This window comes from Chamaea fasciata, unplaced genomic scaffold, assembly GCF_029207755.1.
Source record: "Chamaea fasciata isolate MVZ Bird 193981 ecotype frontalis unplaced genomic scaffold, bChaFas1.0.hap1 SCAF_11, whole genome shotgun sequence".
Lineage (NCBI taxonomy): Eukaryota > Metazoa > Chordata > Aves > Passeriformes > Sylviidae > Chamaea > Chamaea fasciata.
In genome coordinates this window covers 5825763-5848108 of record NW_027094096.1, presented here as the reverse complement: position 1 = coordinate 5848108, position 22346 = coordinate 5825763, and the positions used below count along the sequence as shown (strand labels likewise).

The 22346-nt window shown below is 41.0% G+C and overlaps 1 protein-coding gene across 1 annotated transcript in view; it reads right to left on the bottom strand.

The window, feature by feature from the left end:
- STAG1 (STAG1 cohesin complex component) overlaps positions 1-22346 on the bottom strand; it is a 165319-nt gene that overhangs the window by 112681 nt on the left and 30292 nt on the right. Inside the window, exons 3-5 of the mRNA XM_066194137.1 lie at positions 15698-15832; positions 9514-9616; positions 182-346 (exon numbers count right to left, since the gene is read on the bottom strand). Of these exons, the coding sequence (XP_066050234.1) occupies positions 182-346; positions 9514-9616; positions 15698-15726 (297 nt within the window). The 5' untranslated portion in view covers positions 15727-15832. The remainder of the gene's footprint in view (positions 1-181; positions 347-9513; positions 9617-15697; positions 15833-22346) is intronic.

The window sequence follows — 22346 nt, the reverse complement described above, 5'->3', positions numbered from 1 at the left end:
TCTTCAGCAGGACACATGACAGCCCTCAATCAGAGCCCACTCAGTCCTGTACTTTATCACACACAGTCTGTTGGACCAATGCAGTCATGAGAAAATACTCCTGTTTACAAAAGCACAGCTCAGACTGGACTCCAGTCAGGACACACGGAATTGTGAGGAGGAACACAAGCAGACGTTTTACCTGCATGGCACTCTTTCCCAGCTTAACCACCTCGAAGAGGGTGACAGGGTCCCCTTCTCCGTTCTGCTGCGGGTGGCCATTGGCTCTGCCCCGGCTGGCTCCTCGAGCTCCGGCGTCCGAGCGCCCCTTGTCCGCCGGAGACTTGCGCGGCTTCTTCGTGGCAGACTGGGCAAAGAAAACCAGCACAGTGAAAATTGATTACAGCAACATCTGAAATCGCCCAGCGGTTCTTTATAAACCGTCCAGAAACATTACACGGTTACACCCTCACACACGATTATACACACAACGATTACGGGATGAGCCAGGCTGGAAGGATCCAGAGGTCTCCAGCCTGACCTCCTGCTCAAAGCAGGGTCAGCTAGGAAAATCAACCAGGTTGTTCAGGACTCAGGTACATTTAGTTTTATTTTTCAGTAGCTGTTGAGGGACTGTTTAAAAGCCACTACCATGCCAAGGTAAGTAGCGGTCACTCCAAGACAGTGGTGAACTCCCAGTGCTGGAGTACCAGTTCTTGTCAGTCCCCGTACGAGTCTTGCACAACACAGACATTGAGAATGACTGGTGACCTTCACTAATGATCTTTCTTAGACAGCAAGTTACTAAAAATACATTTGCCACATTAACATTCATTTTCTGTATTTTCATTTTCATACAACTTTTATAAGAAACTGTGTACATAGTCAGCTCTTCAACTCAAATCACCAAATTTGTACAACCAGATTTAGTAGATCACCAGAACAGCCTCTTCCTTCAAAATTTTATGAGTTTAAACATTTTTCCTTTGATCTGAATTATGTAATGTCAATTTTCTCTACGTTCCTCAAGGTTTAATCAGGTGGTATAGACATCACCTGTCAAGACTCACCTACTGAACAGTTTGCTCTGAATTTAAGTCACTTGTGAAACAGAAACAAAAACAATTCTGGGGAAAATAACATCAGATTTCTTACTTTCATATTCTATTCTTTCTCCCTACTGTGAGGCAAACAAAAGCAAAATCTGCTGTTTTCCACAGAACAATGAAGTTATTGTGAGGAATTATGTTAAAGAAAACAACACACAAGAAAATCAATGATTAAATTTTGGACAATACCCTCACGGCACTGTTTACTCAAGTATATTGTCAGCTGAGTTTCTATTAATGCTTTTAGTAAAGAACACAAAGTCAACCTTTTCGGCTGCATATGACAGTGCAGACACACTGAGAATTTTACTGCAGAGGAAAGGGATGTAATTTCTGGCAGAGAGCTGGTAGAAGATAACCCTGCAAGTCCAGCTTTCCCCATGCTTTAAAAGGGGTGGGCCAGAGGGCTGAAGCAAAGGGGAAGGTAAAGACCTGCATAGAAAAGCAAGCTGGAAAGCTTAAAATAATGGTACAATCTCTGTGAAGTTTTTTGGATAACATTTGCACTTAGGATCAAAAGAATATCTCCCTCAATGAGTTTTTAAATATGTGCAAAGCTGCCTTGAACAGCAAGAACATTACCAACATATGAAATGTTGAAGTTCTACTGAGCTCAAAAGAGACATGTGATCACTATTCATTAAAATGGGAAAAAATTAGAAGTAAATGGACTCTTTTGACATATAATCCATGCACTTATTCCATCTGGGAGACAGTAAGCACTTCACCTAGCTACAAGGACGGCTAAATGAAAGCTTGAATGGGCTTAGGGCTAGAGCAAACTGATGCCCTCCACAGAAACTAATATAAGCCCCCTCTACACCCAGTTTTTGCGGGTAATTGAAAGAGAGGCATCAAACACTGCAAGGATGAAGGGAAACAAAGTAAGAGATAGATGCAAAATGCACAGATCCAAAGGCACCTTGTTAATGGAAGCAATGTGAAAAGCCACCTGTGTGAGTACCTGAGCCTGAGTACTATGGACACAGGCTCAAAATGTGTAATCACTAGGCATAAAAATGCCCAGTTTAAATTCCCTCTGTCAGGTATCCTGGGAAAAGGGAGGTGCATTCACCAAGGCTCCTTGTCTGAATTGGAAGGGCAAGATCACCACTGACCCCTCAGAAGAGGTACAGAAATAACTGACAGATGTACTCCTGACAAATTACTGGATAAAGCCAGATGCTTCAAGTCCAAGTAAATACCTCAATATCCTGAATTAACACCAGATATATTACTGAGTCTACTCTAATAAAATTTTTCTCTGGTGTAGATTTTCTTTTAACAATGAGAACATCTCTCAGAGAGGAGAAAAATACTGCATCTAACAAAAGCCATTGTGTATCCAAGCTGGGATGGCAAAATCCAGATGCAGGATCTGTACTGAATCCTGCCCCTGGAGACAAAACAAGTAGACAAGATGCTCCACTCAAGACTGAAGAAAATCCAAAATGTGAACTTTCTGAGCTAGACAAGGATTAACATTATCTTCAGGTGGAAAGGCACTAGGGAAAGGGCATCTACCCCTCAGCACTTCCATCCAGCAGGCATCTGGCAGGAAGCCCAAGTTCAATCTCATTCCAGAGTGTGAACATTAAAGAAAGTCATATATAGGTGCTCCAGCAACTGTCTGGTGCTCTAAAGTTTTGCAAGCACAAAGCACAATGCATTTCCTTAGTCATTAACACACAGTATTGCAATGCAGTTGTCAAACATTATTTGCACATAATGCCTCTGAATTTACAGCAAGAAATTTCGCAGGCCGTGTCGACAGGTTTGAGCTCCATGCAGGTTCCTGCCTCTGAGCACAAAATTTAATAAGAAATCCTATTTCACAGAGACCAAAGAGACCAATCAGCCACTGGAATAATCTCCCCAGGGAATTTGGGGGTTCCTCAGCATTGGACAACTCAGATTCAGCTGGACAGGCTGCTAGGGCATCTTTTCTAGATTGTGCTTTTGCCAGACAAGGTTGAAACAAATGATCTGTGAGGTCCCTTCCAAGCTGGTACTCTGTGATTCTATCCCAGGATGAGACATCCTCCACCACCACCGGAGCAAGTGAAGGAAAAGGCAGGACTGTAGTTTCCACAGAAACACAGAGAAGACTCATTCATGATACAGAGCATCTGGGGCACATGTCTCCAAAGGGAGGGTGCTCTTGGAAATGGAGTTGCAAAAGTTACAAATCTAAAAATTGTGTTTGGCTTTGAGGATGTCAGGCACAGCTAACCAGGCATCCCAGAAAAAAGACACATGAACTCACAGGAAAGGGCGACCCTTCTGCAAAAAACAAAAAAACCCGTTCTCTAATGCCATGAAGAGCTTCCACACAGAAACAGCCCTGCTCAAGGATGAGTGTGGTCCCAGCAAACCTGCCAGACTATCACTGACAGCCGTAAATTGAAATATTTCATAAGATCAGAGTGAAAATGTAGCAGGTCTGCTCTCATGGATCTGCCACATGCTCAAGACACAGGAAAAACAAAACCTCTGAGTCCTAACAGGAGCAAAACTTTGGATTACTGCACGCCATACAACAGCTTTCAGCCAGAAAGATCCCCCCTGAAGTGGGAGAATTAGGACTGCCAAAGGGAGGGATAACGCAGCATGACAAGGTAAGAATGCTTGAGGCTTTCTAATCACACACCAAGAAAGGTGCTGCGTGGAGCTGAGAGGCTGCAGCAGTAGCATTTGTGATTTCACTCCAAAACCCAGGACAGCTGGGCTGGTGTGGTATCAAAATGGACCGAGGTGCCAAATGAAAACAGAAATTACTGATGATTTGTGACAACAAAAGCTGAGGGTTTATATACACCAGCATTAGCAAATTCAGAAGTTCCAGAATACGCCACAGAATCAACAACCAAAAATGGCCATGTTGATTGTCACATACCTTACCTGTTGCTTTAAGGCTTAAACCAACGCAAACAGGAAATAAAATATTCACCTTGACTGCAATTAAATTAAAATGATGACAGTTCAGGATTTTGTAACAAATTAGTTACACAATACTCTTCCTTTCATGTCTTTAAAATTACTGTGAAGAAAATAAAGTGATCCACATTTGTAAAATCAAGTAATACACTGAAAATTAATTCCTACACTACCAAAAAAAAAGTGAACGTGGCTTGACATTTTCCATTACCATTCCCCAAGTTGATGTGATGCACTTCACAAAGAAATAAAGGCAGCAAAAATCCTGGAGTCAGTAACTCTGCCTAACACAGCCCCTGAAAACAATGACCGGTGCACTCACACCGTGAGTCATTTCGGGGAATAAATATCCCATTTCCCCCGGAAGGTGGAAGAGGCTTTTTAACCTCCTCTTCATTAAGACTGAAGAACTTGCCTCTCCAAGGCACCAGCCCCTCAAGAGGCTCTGTATTATAAGCCCGTATTAAGTGGAAGACTGGTAATGCCTGAGGTCTTCATGAATTAATCCTGATTAAAACAAGACTATGACACATTTCATGCCATCATCATGGTTATCTAGGGAGAAGGTTCCCGGGTTCCAACAGTCCTGGAGACTCCAGGTCATGGAAACAAACACGGGGCTCCCTGTGAAAAGTCTCATCCTGCAAATAAAGACAGGTGCAGGTCCCCTACCACCCAGTGCATCCAGAGCTGCTTCAGCGGCAGCACTTGCAGTCTAGGACAAAAATAGCAGAGGCAGTGTTGGGGAGTGGTGGTGCTATTTTTCACCCTTATTAAAAAAATCTATCAAGAGCTCTAAAAGTCATCTAAAGAATCAAGGGAGTACGTTATAAATGCTTGAATAATATCAATTCTTCTAGCTGAGGCATTTAGTACCAAAAAAAAGACTATTTCCACAGAAAAATGAAGACTAGGTTAGGTTGCCAAAAATACAAGAACCATCCCATAAAGAGCTTGAAAGGAAAACTTTTAATGGTTTAAAAGGAAAAACTTTTAATGTTTTTCTCCTATCCTTTCCTTAAAAGGAAAACTCCTAATGCTACATGCAACAGGACAGAAAAGTCTTCACAAAGATGCTGTGGATGCACTGCATTTCTACTGAACTACAGACTTCCTTCAGCTGTAAGGGACAGACCTAAACCATCAGGCAGGCAAGCTGAAACAGGACACTGATGTAAATCACACCAACCACAAACCTCCACTGCTAGGAAAAGAAATTCTTCTAAGAGGATTCCTCCCTGTTATTAATCAGGACACGTATGACTTGGAACTAGAAGCAAAACTCAATCCCCTGCTGTATCTAACAATCTACTGCAAGATAAAATAAGGCCAGGAATCTACTGCAACGTTAAAATTTCCCATATGAATGCATGATAAGGCATTGTGGTCTGTCTCCTCCGTACCAAAAACTACAAAAAGACCTGAAAACAAAATTGTACAGCCTTTGCTGGGGACAAAAGAAGTGCCTTGTTTCATCTTGCTTTAAGTGGAGAAAGATACGCTGTGGCTCGGAGTATGGGATGAGAGAGAAGCCAGCAGAGATCTCCAAATTGCCACCTCTGGAACAGACAAACGGATGTTTCTCCCTGTCCTCTTAATTAGAGATTAAATCTGTCTACTCCTACTTTGAATCTGAAACACGGCCAGGGATTTCTCTCACTGCCTCAACCCCCAGCAGCTGATGTTTAAGCCAGGCTATTCTGAGCTCCTGGGAAGGTGAGGCCAGGTAGTTTAAAATAAAGCATGCCAACAATGCTGAACAGAGCGCTGATCCAAAAGAGGAGACAAAAAAGGAAGGGAAAATAACTGATGTGAGCCTGAGCTCACTGATGTGAATGCTACACTGCATCATAAGCCCTTGGGCTTTCAGATCCCCTATGCAGAACAGGAGAGCACATCCATACCCATGTATTTCAATAGTGCAGCACACAGAGAAGGCAATTTGGCCAATATCACTCAGGAACTTCAAGGAGAGGACCGTTAGAAGTCATTCCTTAAACAGACCCCCCAGAATTCATTAAATACACACCCAAATGGAATCCTCACATACAGTATCACAAACACATGCACCACAGTACCCCACTGGCTGGACACACTCAGCTCTTGGCCAGTCACTCCCCGGGCATCTGCTCTACAAGACTCAGTGCTCAGAAGGGCACATGGCCAATAGCCAGCCCCAGCCACCAGAGCAGGACATGGTGCAGCCCCTGCTGAACTCACAGCAAGGCCTGGGGGATTCAGGACAGTCAGGTTAGAGTCTGAGAGCTGTTCTGCAAGACCAAGGCATTTAATCCATTTGCAAATTGACTGTCTAGGCTACTCAGTCAAGTACTCATTAGAACAGTGTATGGAAGTGAAGGGGCTGCTTGAAAAGCAGTGTTTTAGGATGGAATGACTTGGATTGAAAGGAAATCAAAGATCAACTAGTTCCAAGTCCTTCAGAAAGTCAAGGTACCCCCAAAGCATTACAGCTCTCTATGAACTGAAGAAGTTATTTGCTACAAAAGGCAGTTTTCCAAATGAGCACCATCATCTTACAAAGGTCTCAAATCTGCAGAAAATGTCTTTCTTTGGAAAACAATCTGGAAAATCCTCTTGTAGCAGTGTATCTTTCTGATAAAAGGTCAAGTCCATTCTGTGACACTCAGCAGAAACCTGTTTTTAAAACATGTATTTAATGGAATGTATTCTCTGCAGCTCTGTAATAGGATCATACAGCACGAGGCAAAGTCCCTTTCCAAAAGAGGTCAGTATGTTTATGGCAGATGTGCTACTGTAGCTGTGATGGCCTAAGGACATCAGCAAATCAGCATTTGCAGGAAGAGATTAAATCTTATTAGACCATAATATTTTAGTTAGAAAAAAATCCCAGTCAGAGAAATCAGAAGAGCCTTTGGGCTACCATTCTTCAGGTCTATAACAGAAATGAAAATCATCTAAGCTAAATCTGAGTTGAGAAGAACATTTCTGAACTCAACGAAACCTTTTAATCTGTTTCACATCTGACAGCAAAGGTAGGTGGTACCTGTGAAGGAAACAAAAACCACAGTAGTGAAGAGTTGGGGGGGGAAATGTCAGAGCTGCACCTCCTGTAAGAACCAGGCAATTCACCTGCGGGAAGTAGCTGGGTTAGCAACATGGTTTGCTAAAGTAGAACAACTACCAAGTCCCTGGCTTTTAACATCAAACAGTGCCGTAAATTCAATTGCCTAGATTAGCCTTTCCAGGTTTTTGCATTTTTCTTCTAGACATTGCGTGACTTTTTGCTTTTGGGGCTTTTTTTTTTTTTTTTGGTAGAAGAACCAAGTGAGAAATTTATCATGAAGCAAAATGGAATAGGCACCTAAGAGAGGCTGTGCAGTCTCCAGCCTTGGCAGTTTGCAAAATCAAACTGGAAAAGCCATGAGCAATGTGGTCTGATCCCAAAGCTGACCCCACTCTGACTAGGAGGCTGCAGGGAGATTTGCTGAGTCCCATTCCATAAACAACCATATTGTTTTTCCTCTCTGAAACTCTTCCAGTCCTAATATACTCTTTCCTGAGATTTTGGGATGGAGGTCAAAAGGGAAAGAGAAAGTAGAACTGGGCAAATTCTTCCAAATTTTGACAAACTACAGTTTTATAAAGGACACTGTTTCATTCCCTGTTTTCTTCCTCTAAGTTTTAAGACTGGATTTAGCGGTTTTTGACTCCTCTTAAACATTAAGATGAAGCTTCCACAGAATGCCCCCTGGTAACCCTAAGGTCTTGCTCCTTACCAGCAGCAGTCAGCTCACAGCCCATCACTTTGTGAATGAAGCAATGGCTGCTTCCTCTGCACATTCATCACTTGACAATCACACACACCTAACGAGCCTGGAGTCTTTCTAAGCAAAATGAGCAATTCCTCCTGTAGAAACCTGATAGCAGGACCAGCAGAGTGCTTCAGCAAATGTTCCCACAGGAGCTACTAATAAACCGAAGCAGAGGATTGAGAAATGCTTTTCGTAACACTCACCTTTCCCTTCCAGTGAGTGTGTGCTGGGTACAAAATACCCCTAGTGTTGCTATAACTTGAATTCCTTGAATTCTATAACTTGAATTGTATTGTAACAATGTCCTGGGTTAGCAATCAGGTTGCACCAGCCTGCTTTTTTTAATTAGAGCTACAAAACCCCATAGATTTGCTAACAAAATGTTCATAAGATAATTCTTCATTTTATCCTTTGCTTACGAGCTATGTAAACAGACAAGCTGTTCTCGTTAAGCACTTCTTTAAGGCTTGCTCTGAAGAGGCTTCATGTTCATGAGTAAATGCATTTATCTGATGAAGAATTTATGCACCATAGGAAAGTGTTTGAAAGCTTTCAAAAAGGAAGACAACATGCCCAGAAAAGACCAGGATTTAAAATGTTGGTACCCTGTGTAAGCTCAGAGGCTGTGATGCAAACTGAAAACCAACAGTAAAGAGGAACTTGCTCCAGCTTGGCCAGCATGCCTGAGAGGAACACATGGACCTGTCCATTCTTACAGCCTCACCAAGCCCATGGTTTGAGATAAGCCTTAGGATCAAAGCCCTCAGGGTTAAAAAACAAATCATCTCCATCTATTAGTGCTATATAGATACATAGATATATGGCACATTCATATTGCGAGTTTATTCACAGAGCAAAACTAAGAGGTGAATCAAACTCATTAATAACAAACACACAGAAGTTCCACCAAGTCTTACTCCACACTGTGTACTTCAAGTGATCCAGCCAAGAGAACTAAACTGAGCATCTCCAAGAACCAAGATGAAGGACAACATGACACACAGAACTTGCCCTTTATTTTCCTATAAACTGGCTATTTTATAAAACAAATGAAAATAAAAGAGGAAGCCTCCCCAATACCAACTGTTTCTGTATGTTCCTACTGGTAGCCCAGCAGAGACATAGACAACAACATCACCTGCTGCACTATGCCAGAGGATACGTAAGTAGAATGCAAAATGTGTGTCAATCAAATGGCTTTTAAATGTGTTAATAGATTTTCTCAGGAGCCTAGTAAATATCATGCTGCAATTCTTCCATTCATATTAAGAGATTATCAGTAATAAAAGGATGGCTCAAATGTCATTTGTCATTTAAAGTCCATTATAACTTTCAAGAAGAAAGTGGTTGTACTTACTGAGGTTATTCTCATATCTGGAAGAATGTTGTAATGACAATAATAACAAAAGTGTATTGTTCATGAAAGCAGCGAGCAAAAGAAAAATTAATAGCTATTATGAGATCATTTTTATGTCCTTTTTTAAACTCTCCAAAAATTGTTTGCACATCAATTTGATAAATATTTCATACTACAAGTCTTCATAAAGTCTGACATAGGACTCATTAAAAGCCTATTTATGTGACCACAAGATGATCAGATGAAAAAATGTCTGCAGTCAATTATAAATAGATGCATAACAAAACAAAAATAAATGTAATAGATGCATAACAAAACAAAAATAAAAGACACATACTGGAGGCCTGCCGGGACGGCCCCTTTTTCTTTTCCCTTTGACTTCTGCTTCTTCAAGCTCACTGCCAGCATCTGAATGTGCAGTAGTTTCATTTGTAGAATCCCTAGGGGGGAAACACATCAGATAAATTCAAATGATTTGAAATCCACAAGTAGTCTGTAACTGACCAATTAAACATTTAGTCCTGAGACAGAAAACAAATAAACAACAAAAAAAGTCAGCATTAAAAGGTTTTCCCTGCTCATTCTGCAAACAGAGGAACGGAGCATGGTTAGCCCTGGCAAAAGGCCTTCCCTTTTCACTGGCTGCAATGCCATTTTATTGACTGGAATTCCTTAAATTAATTTTCATTTGAAACAACGTTACACTTCAAAACTGGCTATATTAGCCAGCACATGCTCAATGAACCAATCTCACAATGTATTCACTACCAAGAACTTCCTTTTACCCTTTGTAGCTGCTTCTGAGCTGCTCTCACGGCCTCAAGAGCAACGTGGAGTCCAGCCCAGCTGTGTCATCATTAGCACAGTTCCACAAGGCTCCACACATCTCACACCACGCTCACAGTCACTCCCCAAGACAAGGGGCTTGGGCAGCTATTAATAAAGAGGATTCATGCTGACTGTGAGGCCCAAACCCAAAAACTCCCTTTGATCTGAAGACATTTACAGTTTTTGGAGTTAGAAAAATATTTTCACTTGTACCATGGAAAAGCTTTGACATTGCTCAACTCCTGTTAGCAGAGAAGCCCAAACAGTAATTTCTCATTTGTTGTCATTTCAGATTTAAGATCATGATAAGAAAAAAAAAAATCCCCCAGTTTTCACCACCCCTCCCAGCCAGAGGCACAGGTACTTCTGTGCCTTCCAAATAGACATGGCTGCTTGAAGAAACTCAGACTGTAATTCATCTTTAGAGGCATTAGATCTTGCCCAAGAGCAGCTGACATGCAAAATCATACCTGTTACTCATGGGCTTTGTTTTTACTGTGCAAGGCCACCAGTGCACCAGACCTCTATAAATTTTCATTTACAACCAATAATGTCCTAGATTACTCAAGGATGGGTCAAATGTAGTTGTAATCATAGATTTCTTTAAATCCAAAATCACTTTCTTGAAGCGAAAGAAGTTCAGTTGCTGTAGGACCTGTGCAAAGGGAAGGTGAGAACCAGACCTATTCCATATTTTATAGAGCCTCAAACATCAACAGCAGCATTAGTGATCTGCTCTAGAGAAACTGAGAAGCTCCAGCAAGCCAAGAGCTACACAGATCTTCCAGCTTCTCTGGGGGTTATTCTGTATTTTGCTCTATAGATCAGGAATATTTCACAAACTTGCTGTATCACCAAGAAAGCAATTTAATAATGCAGAAAGGTATCATTGTAGCAAAACTGGGAATGTTCTGATATTCCTCTTTACTGAAATTCCTGTATTGTCTAAGTCTGCTCTCACTCAAATAATTCTCCATATTAATAAATAATATTAAGACATTGTTTTCCAACCTTTTCCTATTTGGAAACACAAAAACACCAAAGGGTCAACAGAATATTTTACAAAAGCCAGAAGGCAGAAGAACATATATGAATCTCTTTTACTGAAAGTAACTTGCGTGGATTACTTCTAAACACACTACACACCCCAGAAAATCAGGCACCCGAGATGAAAAACCACTCAAATACCTCATCACACTGCAAGTCAATTTGACAAAAATGCACACTGGTTCACAATGGCAATTTAAATAGATTTTGAGTAAAAAAGTAAGGAACCCCATAAAAATATTTGCTTCCTTCTGTTTCTGGGAGAAATTAAAACCATTCTCTATTTCTCTCTCTAAAAAAAAAAAAAACCCAAAGCTGTCCTCTCTGGTCTGCTCAGATCCTTACTGGAAAAGTTTCAGGCATGGTGTGTCAATTTAAACAATCCCCCCATTCCTGGAGAAACGCTGTGCTTTGCTAGCTTATAAACCTGCACCCCTAGGATCATCAGGATAAAAAATTCTCTCCATTAAAAACAGATCCAGCAATCCTCCTAGGCAAACAGCTCGAACGCTTCCCTTGAAACACCAGAGCTATATAAATAAATTAAACTCTACTACTACTTCACATGCATGTGCTCCACAGAGAATTTGACTCTCCTGTACAGCCTCAGTCTGGTCTAGCAAAACCTCCAGATAAATTTGTCTATTTAGTTCTGAAAATTTCAAATCTTTCCAAATACTGCATATGGAAGGAACAGTTAAGTTACTAATGACCTTCTATTCTTTGCCTTAAATAGACTGTTGCCTTAAACCTGATTCTCTTAATATTTTTCTGGTAAAACTTCTCTGATTTGCTGGAAGCCTCTTTGGCTGTTTCCCTTTTTGGGAAACGCTCAATAAATTGGTACTAAGGGTGAGATTAATCTAATCTAAATTAGAGACACATGCAATGCAGAAAATCTTAATGCACAAGATACCTCACGCTAAGGTCAGTGTCCAAAACCACTCAGACAATTTAAATCTTATAAATTTTGTTTTCTTTCCATTGATGATAAGGTGATCAAGACAAGCAACTCGAATGTAAATGTTTCAAACTAAAGAAAATAAACCTCACCCTAACAACATGTGAGGAAGAAAGGGAACATCTTTCCAGCAAAGAATATATGTAAGGAGCAAGGAGAAAACATCAAAAACTAGGTTCCCTTTAATCCTCCCATTATTTGGAGTAGGGAGACAGGGTGAAGGACAACCTCCAGTCTTTAACTGGTTTCATATTAAAATAAACATCGTAACAAGCAGCAAGGAATTGTATTTGAATCATCCGACTGCACACAAAAAGGCCCTTCCAGCGTGGCTGTGAGCCCATTCCGTTCGGGAGGTAGTGCCCCCTGCCTCTGTCCCAGCCTTGCCGTTCTCTGGGAACACACTCGTGCCCCTTTTCCTGGTATTTCTGAACTCAGCAGCAGTACAGCATCTCCTGACTGCCGGCTCTTCTGTCACTTTGGAACACTCAGTGAGAGAAGCAGCTGGCCGGCATCCATCTCCCTCATTCCCTACACATCTTGCCGAACTGCTAAGAAGTAATTTATCCGGTGGCAGTTATCCACATCTTAATAGACCAGAATTATCCTATCCTCATTCCACGGGTGTGTGACTAGGCACCTGAGGGGGAATCTTTGGCTCAGTCATAATTTATCCTTCCTGAAGCCGTTGTGAGGGAAGATAACCCGGGCCTAAGGAAACCTGCCTCATCTAAGGAGAGGTGGAAGTGCCTAAAGCTAAACCTTTCCTCTCTTAAGACTCCTTTGAAATGACAGAGGCAGGAGAGAATTTGACACAGGTGGGGGGAACCTACAAGACTGGGGTGAGCAAAGCAAAGGTGCCAAGTGATAACCCCTTTTCAGGGCTCAGGTATACTCTGCTTTGCTTTCTGCTTTCTGCGGTGACTAAAGCGTCCTAGAAAAGTGGTAGCAACTCCAGGATCCCTTCCAAAAACTCCAGATATTATTCCAGAGTTATAATTACTAATCCTTGAAACTATCCATGTTAATGAAGAATTAACAGACTACTGGGCAGCCCTTTACCACCTCATGCTTCTGAAAAACATTTTTCCATTAACACAGTAAATTTCACATCCCTGTAAAAACAAACTAAAATGAATTTACCTTTCTTCTACTATTCCATAAAGCCTTAGCTATAGAGTTTATATACCATGCCCATTTAAAAACATACCACAGTAAAAACCTGTATTTATGTATCAGGTTTTGTAAAAAAAGAAACCAAAACACTTCTATAAGCTTTTATCACTGTTGCTGAGGGGCTCAACATTCTGGCAGAGATAAATTCAGTAATTGCTATCACCAGATTCAGCCTTGTGAAAAAAAAGCGTTCATGAAGAAAAATGGCTAAATGCACAGGCTCATGAATCATGGACAAATCAGTTCTCATGGCTGATCTTCAAAAATCTAAGGTGCAAAGAGGAGTCATGTCATTGAGAGATTCATACCTGTCCATCACACAGACCAAATACATCAGATGTTTTCTACAAACATCTGAAACACCAGTAAGTGAAATCCGGTCTTTATTGTTTTCTGAAGCCACTTCTATCAATCTAGAAAGGTTAAAGAGTCTCCTTTCATGTTCCTTCAACAAAGAAGAATTTGGGAGGGAATATATGATATGGACCTAAGCAACATATACTAACATATCTAATTGGATTTAGGAGTGCTTGTTTCAAGGGGGTAGCCAAAAAGATTACAAAACATTACAAAAAAAAAAGTAGAAATTAAGCACAGGAATGGGAGGTTATAATAATCCTTCAAATAATTAATTCAAGAGCTAGAAAGGAAACCATGGCTTTCTGTGTGGAACTGGACTATGTCTGTAAATCTGTGAAGCTAATACCCCCTAGCCCAAAAACTGTTCCAGGTTTTCTCACCCTTAGCCAGTGCTCTTCCTGATGAAAGCCTGGCTGGGACCTTCTGAATTATAATTTATTGTCACTTTCTTTGATACTTCATCCACACTAGATAATGTTCTGAGCCCTCAGGAGAGGCCCCAAACCTTTATGTGCAAATCATGCTGAATTCTTTGCAAAATGAAAGACCTCCTCTTGTTCATAAGCAACCAAAACTCCATGTATTGTTGAGGATGACATCTCGCCAACACTTCACAGAGTAGCATTAAATTATTCCCAACTCTACCAGAAAAAACAACATTCGTGTTTTCCTTCACTCTTTGATTTGCTCAGTATCAGTGCCTCTGACTAAAGAATAGGTTGGTATATTTAACATCCCTCAGGTTTTTCAGGTGGTACGTAGAGTTACCAAATCCATTAATAAGCACTTCTTAACCTTAAGCTCTGTGATATTCCATCCACTTTTTAAGTCCATCTGGGTTCTTGAAGTGGGAATGCAAATATCCCTTCCCTACCACAACCATCACAGATTCTCCTAGCATTTTGTTCTCGGCATTCCCTCACTTCTTGAATGTGGCAAATCCAGGAAATATGAACCAAGGAAATATTCTTCCACAATTAATCCCTAAGCTAACAAGAACCCCCTCAGGCTGACACTCCCCCTCAGTTCTGCTCATCAAGGTCACCCCCAGCTACATTATTTAAAAGAAGTTTTAAAACTACAAGAGAAAACTGAAATGCAAAGCATGCTATTATTAGTGTCAGGCAAATTTCAACTGTCCAACCATTCAGTGTCTTAAATGACAGGACTCGAAATCTTAGCCTGGAATTGTACCTGGTGCACTGGCAGCAGGGTGGCCACAGAGGGAGGGGATGAAGGGACCCGGGAGGGAAGGGGGCTCTGTGTGAGGAGCCCATACTGGAGTGCGCTGGTCACCCACACTGGGGGCATGAGGGGATGGGGTGGGATGAAAGGTTGAAGGTGAACTGAGGTAAGGGCAGGGGTAGAAGGAACACTTGGAAGGTTTTGTCTTTGTTTCTCACCATCGTCCAAATCCTTTTTAATTAGTACTAAATTAATTTTCTCCAAGCCAAACCCATTTGGTCTGCTGTTATTTCCCTGTCATTACCTTACCCCATGAACCTCTTCACTTTGTGTTCTCTCTCTGCCCCGTGAAGACAGGAGCAGGTTCCAGTCTCTAAAATTCCTTCTTAACTCTACTTCATTTACTCTCCAGCTCCTCCTCTTATAGACTTACGCTCTGCTCTTCCCAGTAGCTCACTTTATCCAAGCACAGCCATATTCCCACGTGCATTAGCCGCTCCTATTTCCCAGCAGGACCGCATCATGGTCCTGCCACTTGCTATCTTCAACTGCAGCAGGCAAAGGCTTTTTGCACAATAAATTCAGCTCATTCTACGAAAGCACACAACTGGAATATACAATATGGTGTGAGAAAGTTCACAACTGGAATACACGATATGGTCAATTGTGACCAAAACCGATACACGCTGCTGAAATAACACAACATTCAGAAGCATAAAAGTAGCGAAGACCTTGCTTTACTTTGCACAGCAAAGTTAAATACACAGAAAGAATATTTTTTAGATTAAGTGTTTTGCAGTTTCTTTACGCAGTTTTTCAGCACATGAAAACACAGTAGGCCTGGAACAGTCACGCTAATATGCACTTCTTTCAGGCTTGTGCTTTATCCTCCCAATCACCTCTCTGTTTACTTCAACCTTTTTAAAAGCCAAGATTTTAAATGTAGAGAGAAGCGTATACTCACTGTAGTACTGGCAAATCTGAAGTAATCATTTTTGCAGCACTCTGGGAAGTAAGAGCTACATAGAACTTCTTCTCAAAGTTATTATAAGACAACTACTTGGAAATCACTTTCATGAAAAGAATGTCAAAGTCCAGTCTGTAAGAGAGAGAAAAAAATTTTTACTCCAAAATAGTAATACATTGAATAAAACATGCTGTCAACAAAAAAGATCAATTTTGAAGTAGCATCACTATTAAACCACAAGACATTTAGAATGGATGACCCCGAAACAGTTTAATCATATTCTTGCATTCTGCTTTCACATTTCTGTTTAGATAACTCTGTGCAATTAAATAAGAATTAAAAAATAAATGTTCTGCATTACGTCTTGTACTTGTTTACCACATATATGTGTGTTTAAATGATACTACACCTATTTAATCAGACCCTCTGACTCACAGCTTCGTGTGACTGAATTTCACAGAATAGTCAGGAGCTGTGCAAGGGTCTAACTGCAGCAGAAGGTATTTTAACGTAATGGAACTGAAGTTGTAAGTTTAAATTATAAAGTAGACTGCATCTGTGGTGTCACTACACCCACCAGTAACATTTCTCTACCCAAAAGACTAACCAAGGAGTTGACTTCTGGCAGCAGATGTGACTTTACCATTAAATAATGACACAATGTGACAGATTTAATAATCTTCACTGTAATAAAACACAGAACTGCCATCCTAGTCTTTCAGAAAATCTAAGTCCTGGAGAAAATAAGTAGATTTGTTCCAGTCTCCCCTTTTACAGGTCCTGGGGTAATATGAAGAGCTGTGTGGAGCACTGCAGTTCAGCAATGGCAAGGAATACCAAGGACTCAACTGTGTGGTTTGAAAACATGGGATGTGTTCAAACTCTTTCATTCAAATTATTAATTTCCTCTTGATGGTTTTTTTTTTCCCTGTGCTCTAGTAGCTTTGCACAAGGCAGGAGGAAAATCCAGCCAGGAAGAGGTAATGTAACCTGCACCAAACGGAGGATCTAAGTGAAAGTGCACCTTTCTAAACAAAACAATACAGCACATAAAGTATAATTTCCATCCTACTACGCTCACATCAGCGTTTGTTTACCAAACTGCACAGAATGAACAGACTTTTTTGCCTCTTCATATTACAGTTCCAATTAGACTCACAGCTGCACACAACTAGTTCTTCTAGTACTTACTACTTTGTGCTACCAACAGTTTTACTTACAGTACCTTATCACGAAATTTACATTTTTGAATACCATATAATTAGCAAGGCGTTTTGTTGCAAAGCACATGTTAATAAACAAAAAGTTTGTTTGAAGTTAAAACCAGGGCTCCAGCATTAATGGTTTAAAGCAGCCCATACACTAGGCTGGTGTAAAAGCTCTCCAGTTTCACTATGAGACAGAAGTTAGTCTGAGTTCTCCTTGAACAAATATGTCGTGTATGCTCTTTGTGCTATTTCCATAAGCATTTCTTCATTAGAGACACTACTCATTACTGTGTTTCAAAGGATGGGATTGCTCCTATCAGGGCAATGACATGTCCAGTTGACAACATACAGCAACCACTGCAGACACTGGAAAGAATTTATCATAAACAAATGCAGCATTAGATCGAATTAAGTTCTGAGTTTACTTCCTATATGAAAAAAATAAAGGCGATGTTCAGATCTCTGAAATGGAGAAGTTCACTACAACTGGAACAAGACTGAAGAAAAAAGTGTTTTTTGTACTCGCACAAGCACGTACATACACACACACACACGCTAATGCTAGCTGGACCTCAAAGGAAAGATAACCATCTTAGATTTCCAGATTATCTAATTCTAGCAGGATCCATAGCAATCTAACTTTCCAGAAGAGCTTTCTAAAGAAGATCAAGGAAATTCACGAGTGCTCCATGTGAGGTATCTTCCACAGGCATTTAAGCCATCCTGCACATCTGCTATGTAGGGTTTCCATTTAATTTTCCTTTCTAACCTAATCGCCCTTCCCAACTGTTGGCTGTGCATGCTCAGATGCAGTAACCAGCAGCATTCAGCTGCTCTAGAGAAGTGCTCTCACACAAAGGAAAAGGATACTTGCTCAGAGACAGCTTATTCGAAAAGCCAAGTCCTGACTTAAAAGTATGGAGTGAAGGGTATGGAGAGCCAGGAGCAGAAGAGAGGATCCACAGTGCTAAGGGCAGAACACCTGACACCAGGGAACTGCAAGGGCCTGTGCTGTTTTCTCCCTGTCCTTATGCTAAACAGGAAACTGCAAAACACAGCTGGAACAAACTCCCCCTCTGTGGTAAGGTTCAGACTGGACCATCAGAAGACGACAAAGTTACCCCTCCACACTCTTGAATTAATACAGCCACTGTAGGGCAAGATACAAGAACTGTTTGACAACTGTGGAAAATTAATTGATCCTTATGGACTACAAATATCAACCTTTGTTGTTCTTCTGGTTTTAATAAAAGAAACACCTGTTTCTGAAAGATGATGTTCTCATGATCAGGGAAATCAAACTCTCCCTCTTTCTCTCCTTCTGCCTGAGAACAAAGTCACTGATAAAAAAGCTCTGAAAGCTTCAGTCACATAACCACTTTGTCACCTGTCCTGGAGAACAGAACAGGGGCAGGAATACTTCATACTTTGGCATTTGGGGTATTTAAACTACAATAAACACAATACAGACCTTTAACACACAAGTCAACTGCTTCTATTTTAGTTTAGAAAAAAGAAGTCAGATGTTTTCATTCAGTCCCAATTATAATGACCCTTGTACCTTTGCAGCTTTTTGAACCTTCACCTCTATTATTTTAAGATGACACAAATTAATGCTGGCCCAGTTAAAACTACCTGTAGAGGAATATAAAGTGGGCAGTAGATGACACCATTTAGTTCAAACATACAATGGAAAACAAGTAAATGTTTCCCTTTTTTGCCTGTTTTCCAAGTATGCACAATAATCAGGGCAGACATAATGACCATGATATAAAACTGCCTTTGTAAAAAACATTTTTTCTAGTAGATTGTTCGGTTTATTATAGTGTTTATTCAATAACGACCTCATAAGGAGCTCAGTTTTTAAAAGACTCTAGGATTTTACAACAATGAATCCAATATATGCATTCCATCAATATTTCCTGTAGCTTTTACTAACACACAAAGCTACCCACATTTTTTGCAGTCCTTAGGTTGTTTGCCTCTCTGGTGCTGAAGTAATCCACCCATTTTAGCCAAAAACCAAACAAGTTAAAAGACTGACAACATCCTGACAGAGTCCTTCCAAGCAACTCTCTGATTGCAACAAAACCCAACCAAGCTCAATGAACCCTATTATGGACCAGGTGCCTACATCTTATAAAGCTGAACACAAAACTTAAATAACAAAGAAAACCAACTACTAAATCTAGCAGTTACTACATTATTCATCCCATTGCCTAGAAGATACCCAAAACAAAAGATAACAGGCATTAGGCTGACTTCTAATACAATATCCTTTCCCAGTTGACTGAGTCACCTTACCCCTTCCAAGTGCAAAATATATTCAAACAATGGCTCACACAAAATAAGCAATGTCTTCTACAATTAAACGGTAATGCCCTTACCCCCTCCTTCATATCCCATTTCTAATGACTCTGCTCTCTCCCTCGGTGCTCCCTGCTGGAGTACATGATGGTGTGTCATGACCTTGCACAGCACCAGAAAACAAGACATGGAATACACTAGTTTTTCATAGTTTAGAGACAAGATTTGTCCCCTCAATATTCTTGCCCAAAACCTGCATCTGACCACTAGGAAAAGGCATCAGCACAAACAACAGTGCTGTACTGTACACCCAGGCAGAGCTTCCATCAACCAGGTGAGAGAGAAAAGAGGATCAGATGCAGGCAGATCAATTCTCGCCTTCACTGCTTTATCCAACGTCTTGGGCACACCATGGAAACCCTTCCTGCCCAGCTACCCATCTGCAGAGTGAAAACAGCATCTAGAAATTGCAAATATGAATTCTAAATCCTGCAGAAATAGAAATATAATCATCAGGAACTAACGCTGTAACAAATTTACCAAATTCTGTGATGTGTTCTGCATTACTCAGGAATTTTTGTTTGCTCTGGATTAAATGTTTCTATAAGCATAAGCTTTATTTCTGCTACAGGTTTGGAACTTGAAACATTTCGACGCATGTTGACCCTACAGCCACTTGATCGGAAGCCAAATTAGATCACCACTCCCAGCTCTGATTTTGAAGGCACACAGCATCATTTAAGGCCAAAAAAGGCATAATGCTCATTCAGCCCATCCTCAAAATAATTTCATTGAAGTTCTGTGCACAATATATATTTCGCTCTATCACATTCTAGCAAGTACTTAAACCAAAATTGAAAGCCCAAGTGACAGAAAAGTTATCACTGAGCACTAGGGAGTTCCTCACCACTTATGGTGCATAGCAAGCTCTCCATGTGGTCTGCAGCATTCCTAATCCAGTCAAACCATGACAGAAGGAGGGAATATCGGCATCAACGAGGCTAGCACAGCGTGGCAATGCTTCACTTCTTACACCCATCAAAATCATCCTGGATATACTACTAGCAGTACCCCACATCCCTCTCCAGCGTGCCTCTGCTGTTCTTGTTAGCCATTCCAGGACAACCTGCAGTTCCCAGCCTGCAAAGGCACGGCAGTGTCAGACCCACAACCCTGGGAGAGCTGTTTGACACTCCAGATGTTTGTGCGGCCGTTCAGAGGGACCTGGGCAGACTGGAGCACTACACACACAGGAATCACGGGAAGTTCAATAAAACGTAAAGAACCACACAGCGAGACTTGTGCGCAAAACTGGAGCATTTAGCAGATGTTTATTATCATTGACTGAAGTTTCTTTTCCTCCATTCTTTACAGGTATCACCAGACATTTTACCCACACCTGTGCGATCAAGAACTATCTAGAGGCAACCCCTAGCTGTCCTAGCTGCAATTTAAATCGCCTTCAATTGCAGTTGTCTCCTCAGTTGCACCAACATTCAGAACTGACTCTACAGGCAAAACAGCTGTTGCTGCATCCTCTCGCCAAATGCTTTTAGCCTCGACAGGTCCTGCCCAGTCAGCCAGAAAAATCATCTACAGTGTCACATCATAGCGTGCGGTATTATTCTGTGCTCTTCGACATTCCAAACGCAAGACCTCGCACTGAAAGGCCACACAAATCTCTTCTTCCAGAGCTGGGAATAAAATCTTTACATGACAAAAACATCTGAGTCATACTACCACATTTCTTTACTTAGTTTTCTGTCTCAAAAAATGTGTGAACTGCCAAAACCAATCAGGTTTTCTGTATCTTCTGCTACCATTTCCAGAGGGTAGCAGCCAATTCCTGTACTGCGCAGGTCTGTGCCAAGGCACTGACACCAAGATCACACAGCAAAGCTAATGCAATCTTTTATCCATGGCTATAATAGCATCATTAATTTAAGTGTCACACATCACTCAGACGATTGTTTGATCTCCAGTGTTTAGTCCAATAGCTTTTAAATATATTAACATATGCTGCTTTATTCTAATGCCTAGGATGGCTAATACTAAAAATACTAACCAATGCTTCATGAAAACAATTGCCTATAGATCTGGCTTGCTCAAGAACAGAAATGTTATCATTTCAATTTGTAATTATAATTTTTTAAAATAAGCATAAATTTGATGGACTGAGCATATGAAAACAAGCTTGTTTTCCCTTTGTTATTCTTACAGACTCTTCAGACATAACTGCTCCTTCCTCTGCGGGCACTCCATGAGACACTTGACCTGATTTTCTGCAGCACTGAGCATTCATAACTGTGACTGAGATCACCGGGGGCTACGGGCACTCTGTCACTCATAGGGCAAATAATTATGGGCTGATTGCACAAGACTAGGAGTTAAGGCACTGAGTTCTAATGTCAGTCCAATACCTGGGTGATTAAGGTCTAAATTAACGACTTGCTCCTTCCCATCTGTCCATTATGACAACAGCAGCTACCCACCGGCCTCGCGCCTCTCTGTTCTGAACAGAAAATACACAAAACAAAAAGGACTCCACAAAGTTACTTTTACTGTCCTCAAACTGTGAAAATGAATAGATGGACCTTTGAAGCCTTCTGTTTCTCTGCACTTGTATTTCCAAAACTTAGGAGTCTTGAGAAGATACACTCAACTGACTTTTTAAGATGATGCAAGAGCACTGAGAATCATTTAAAAAGCCCATGGAACAAGTTTTAAGTTGAGAGAGATTTTGCTTATTGTAGAAACTGCGGAGTCGAGTTATCCTCCAAACAGAAGACTGAGCAATCAATCAAAACTTGCAGAAGACTGCATAATGAAAGGGACAGTGTAATCGTGAGTTATCAGGACAATTAAAGTTATCAAGGTAATTAAACGCTTCCCCCAGAAGGACCATCCTGCTCAGCTGATGCTTACTCGGCTCACTAAAATGACCTAAAGCTTCTCTAACTCTCTCTAATACTCTAACGGTGTTAGAGGCTCTAACACTCCTGTGCACAGGGAAGCAACGGGAGAGTACAGCCGGACACAGACCAGACTGAAAGGGGATTACTTCTTCTTCCATGTGCAAAAACTGCTGCAAAGCCAATGGAGAGGGAGAATGGAGAGTCTTTCTCAGCGGG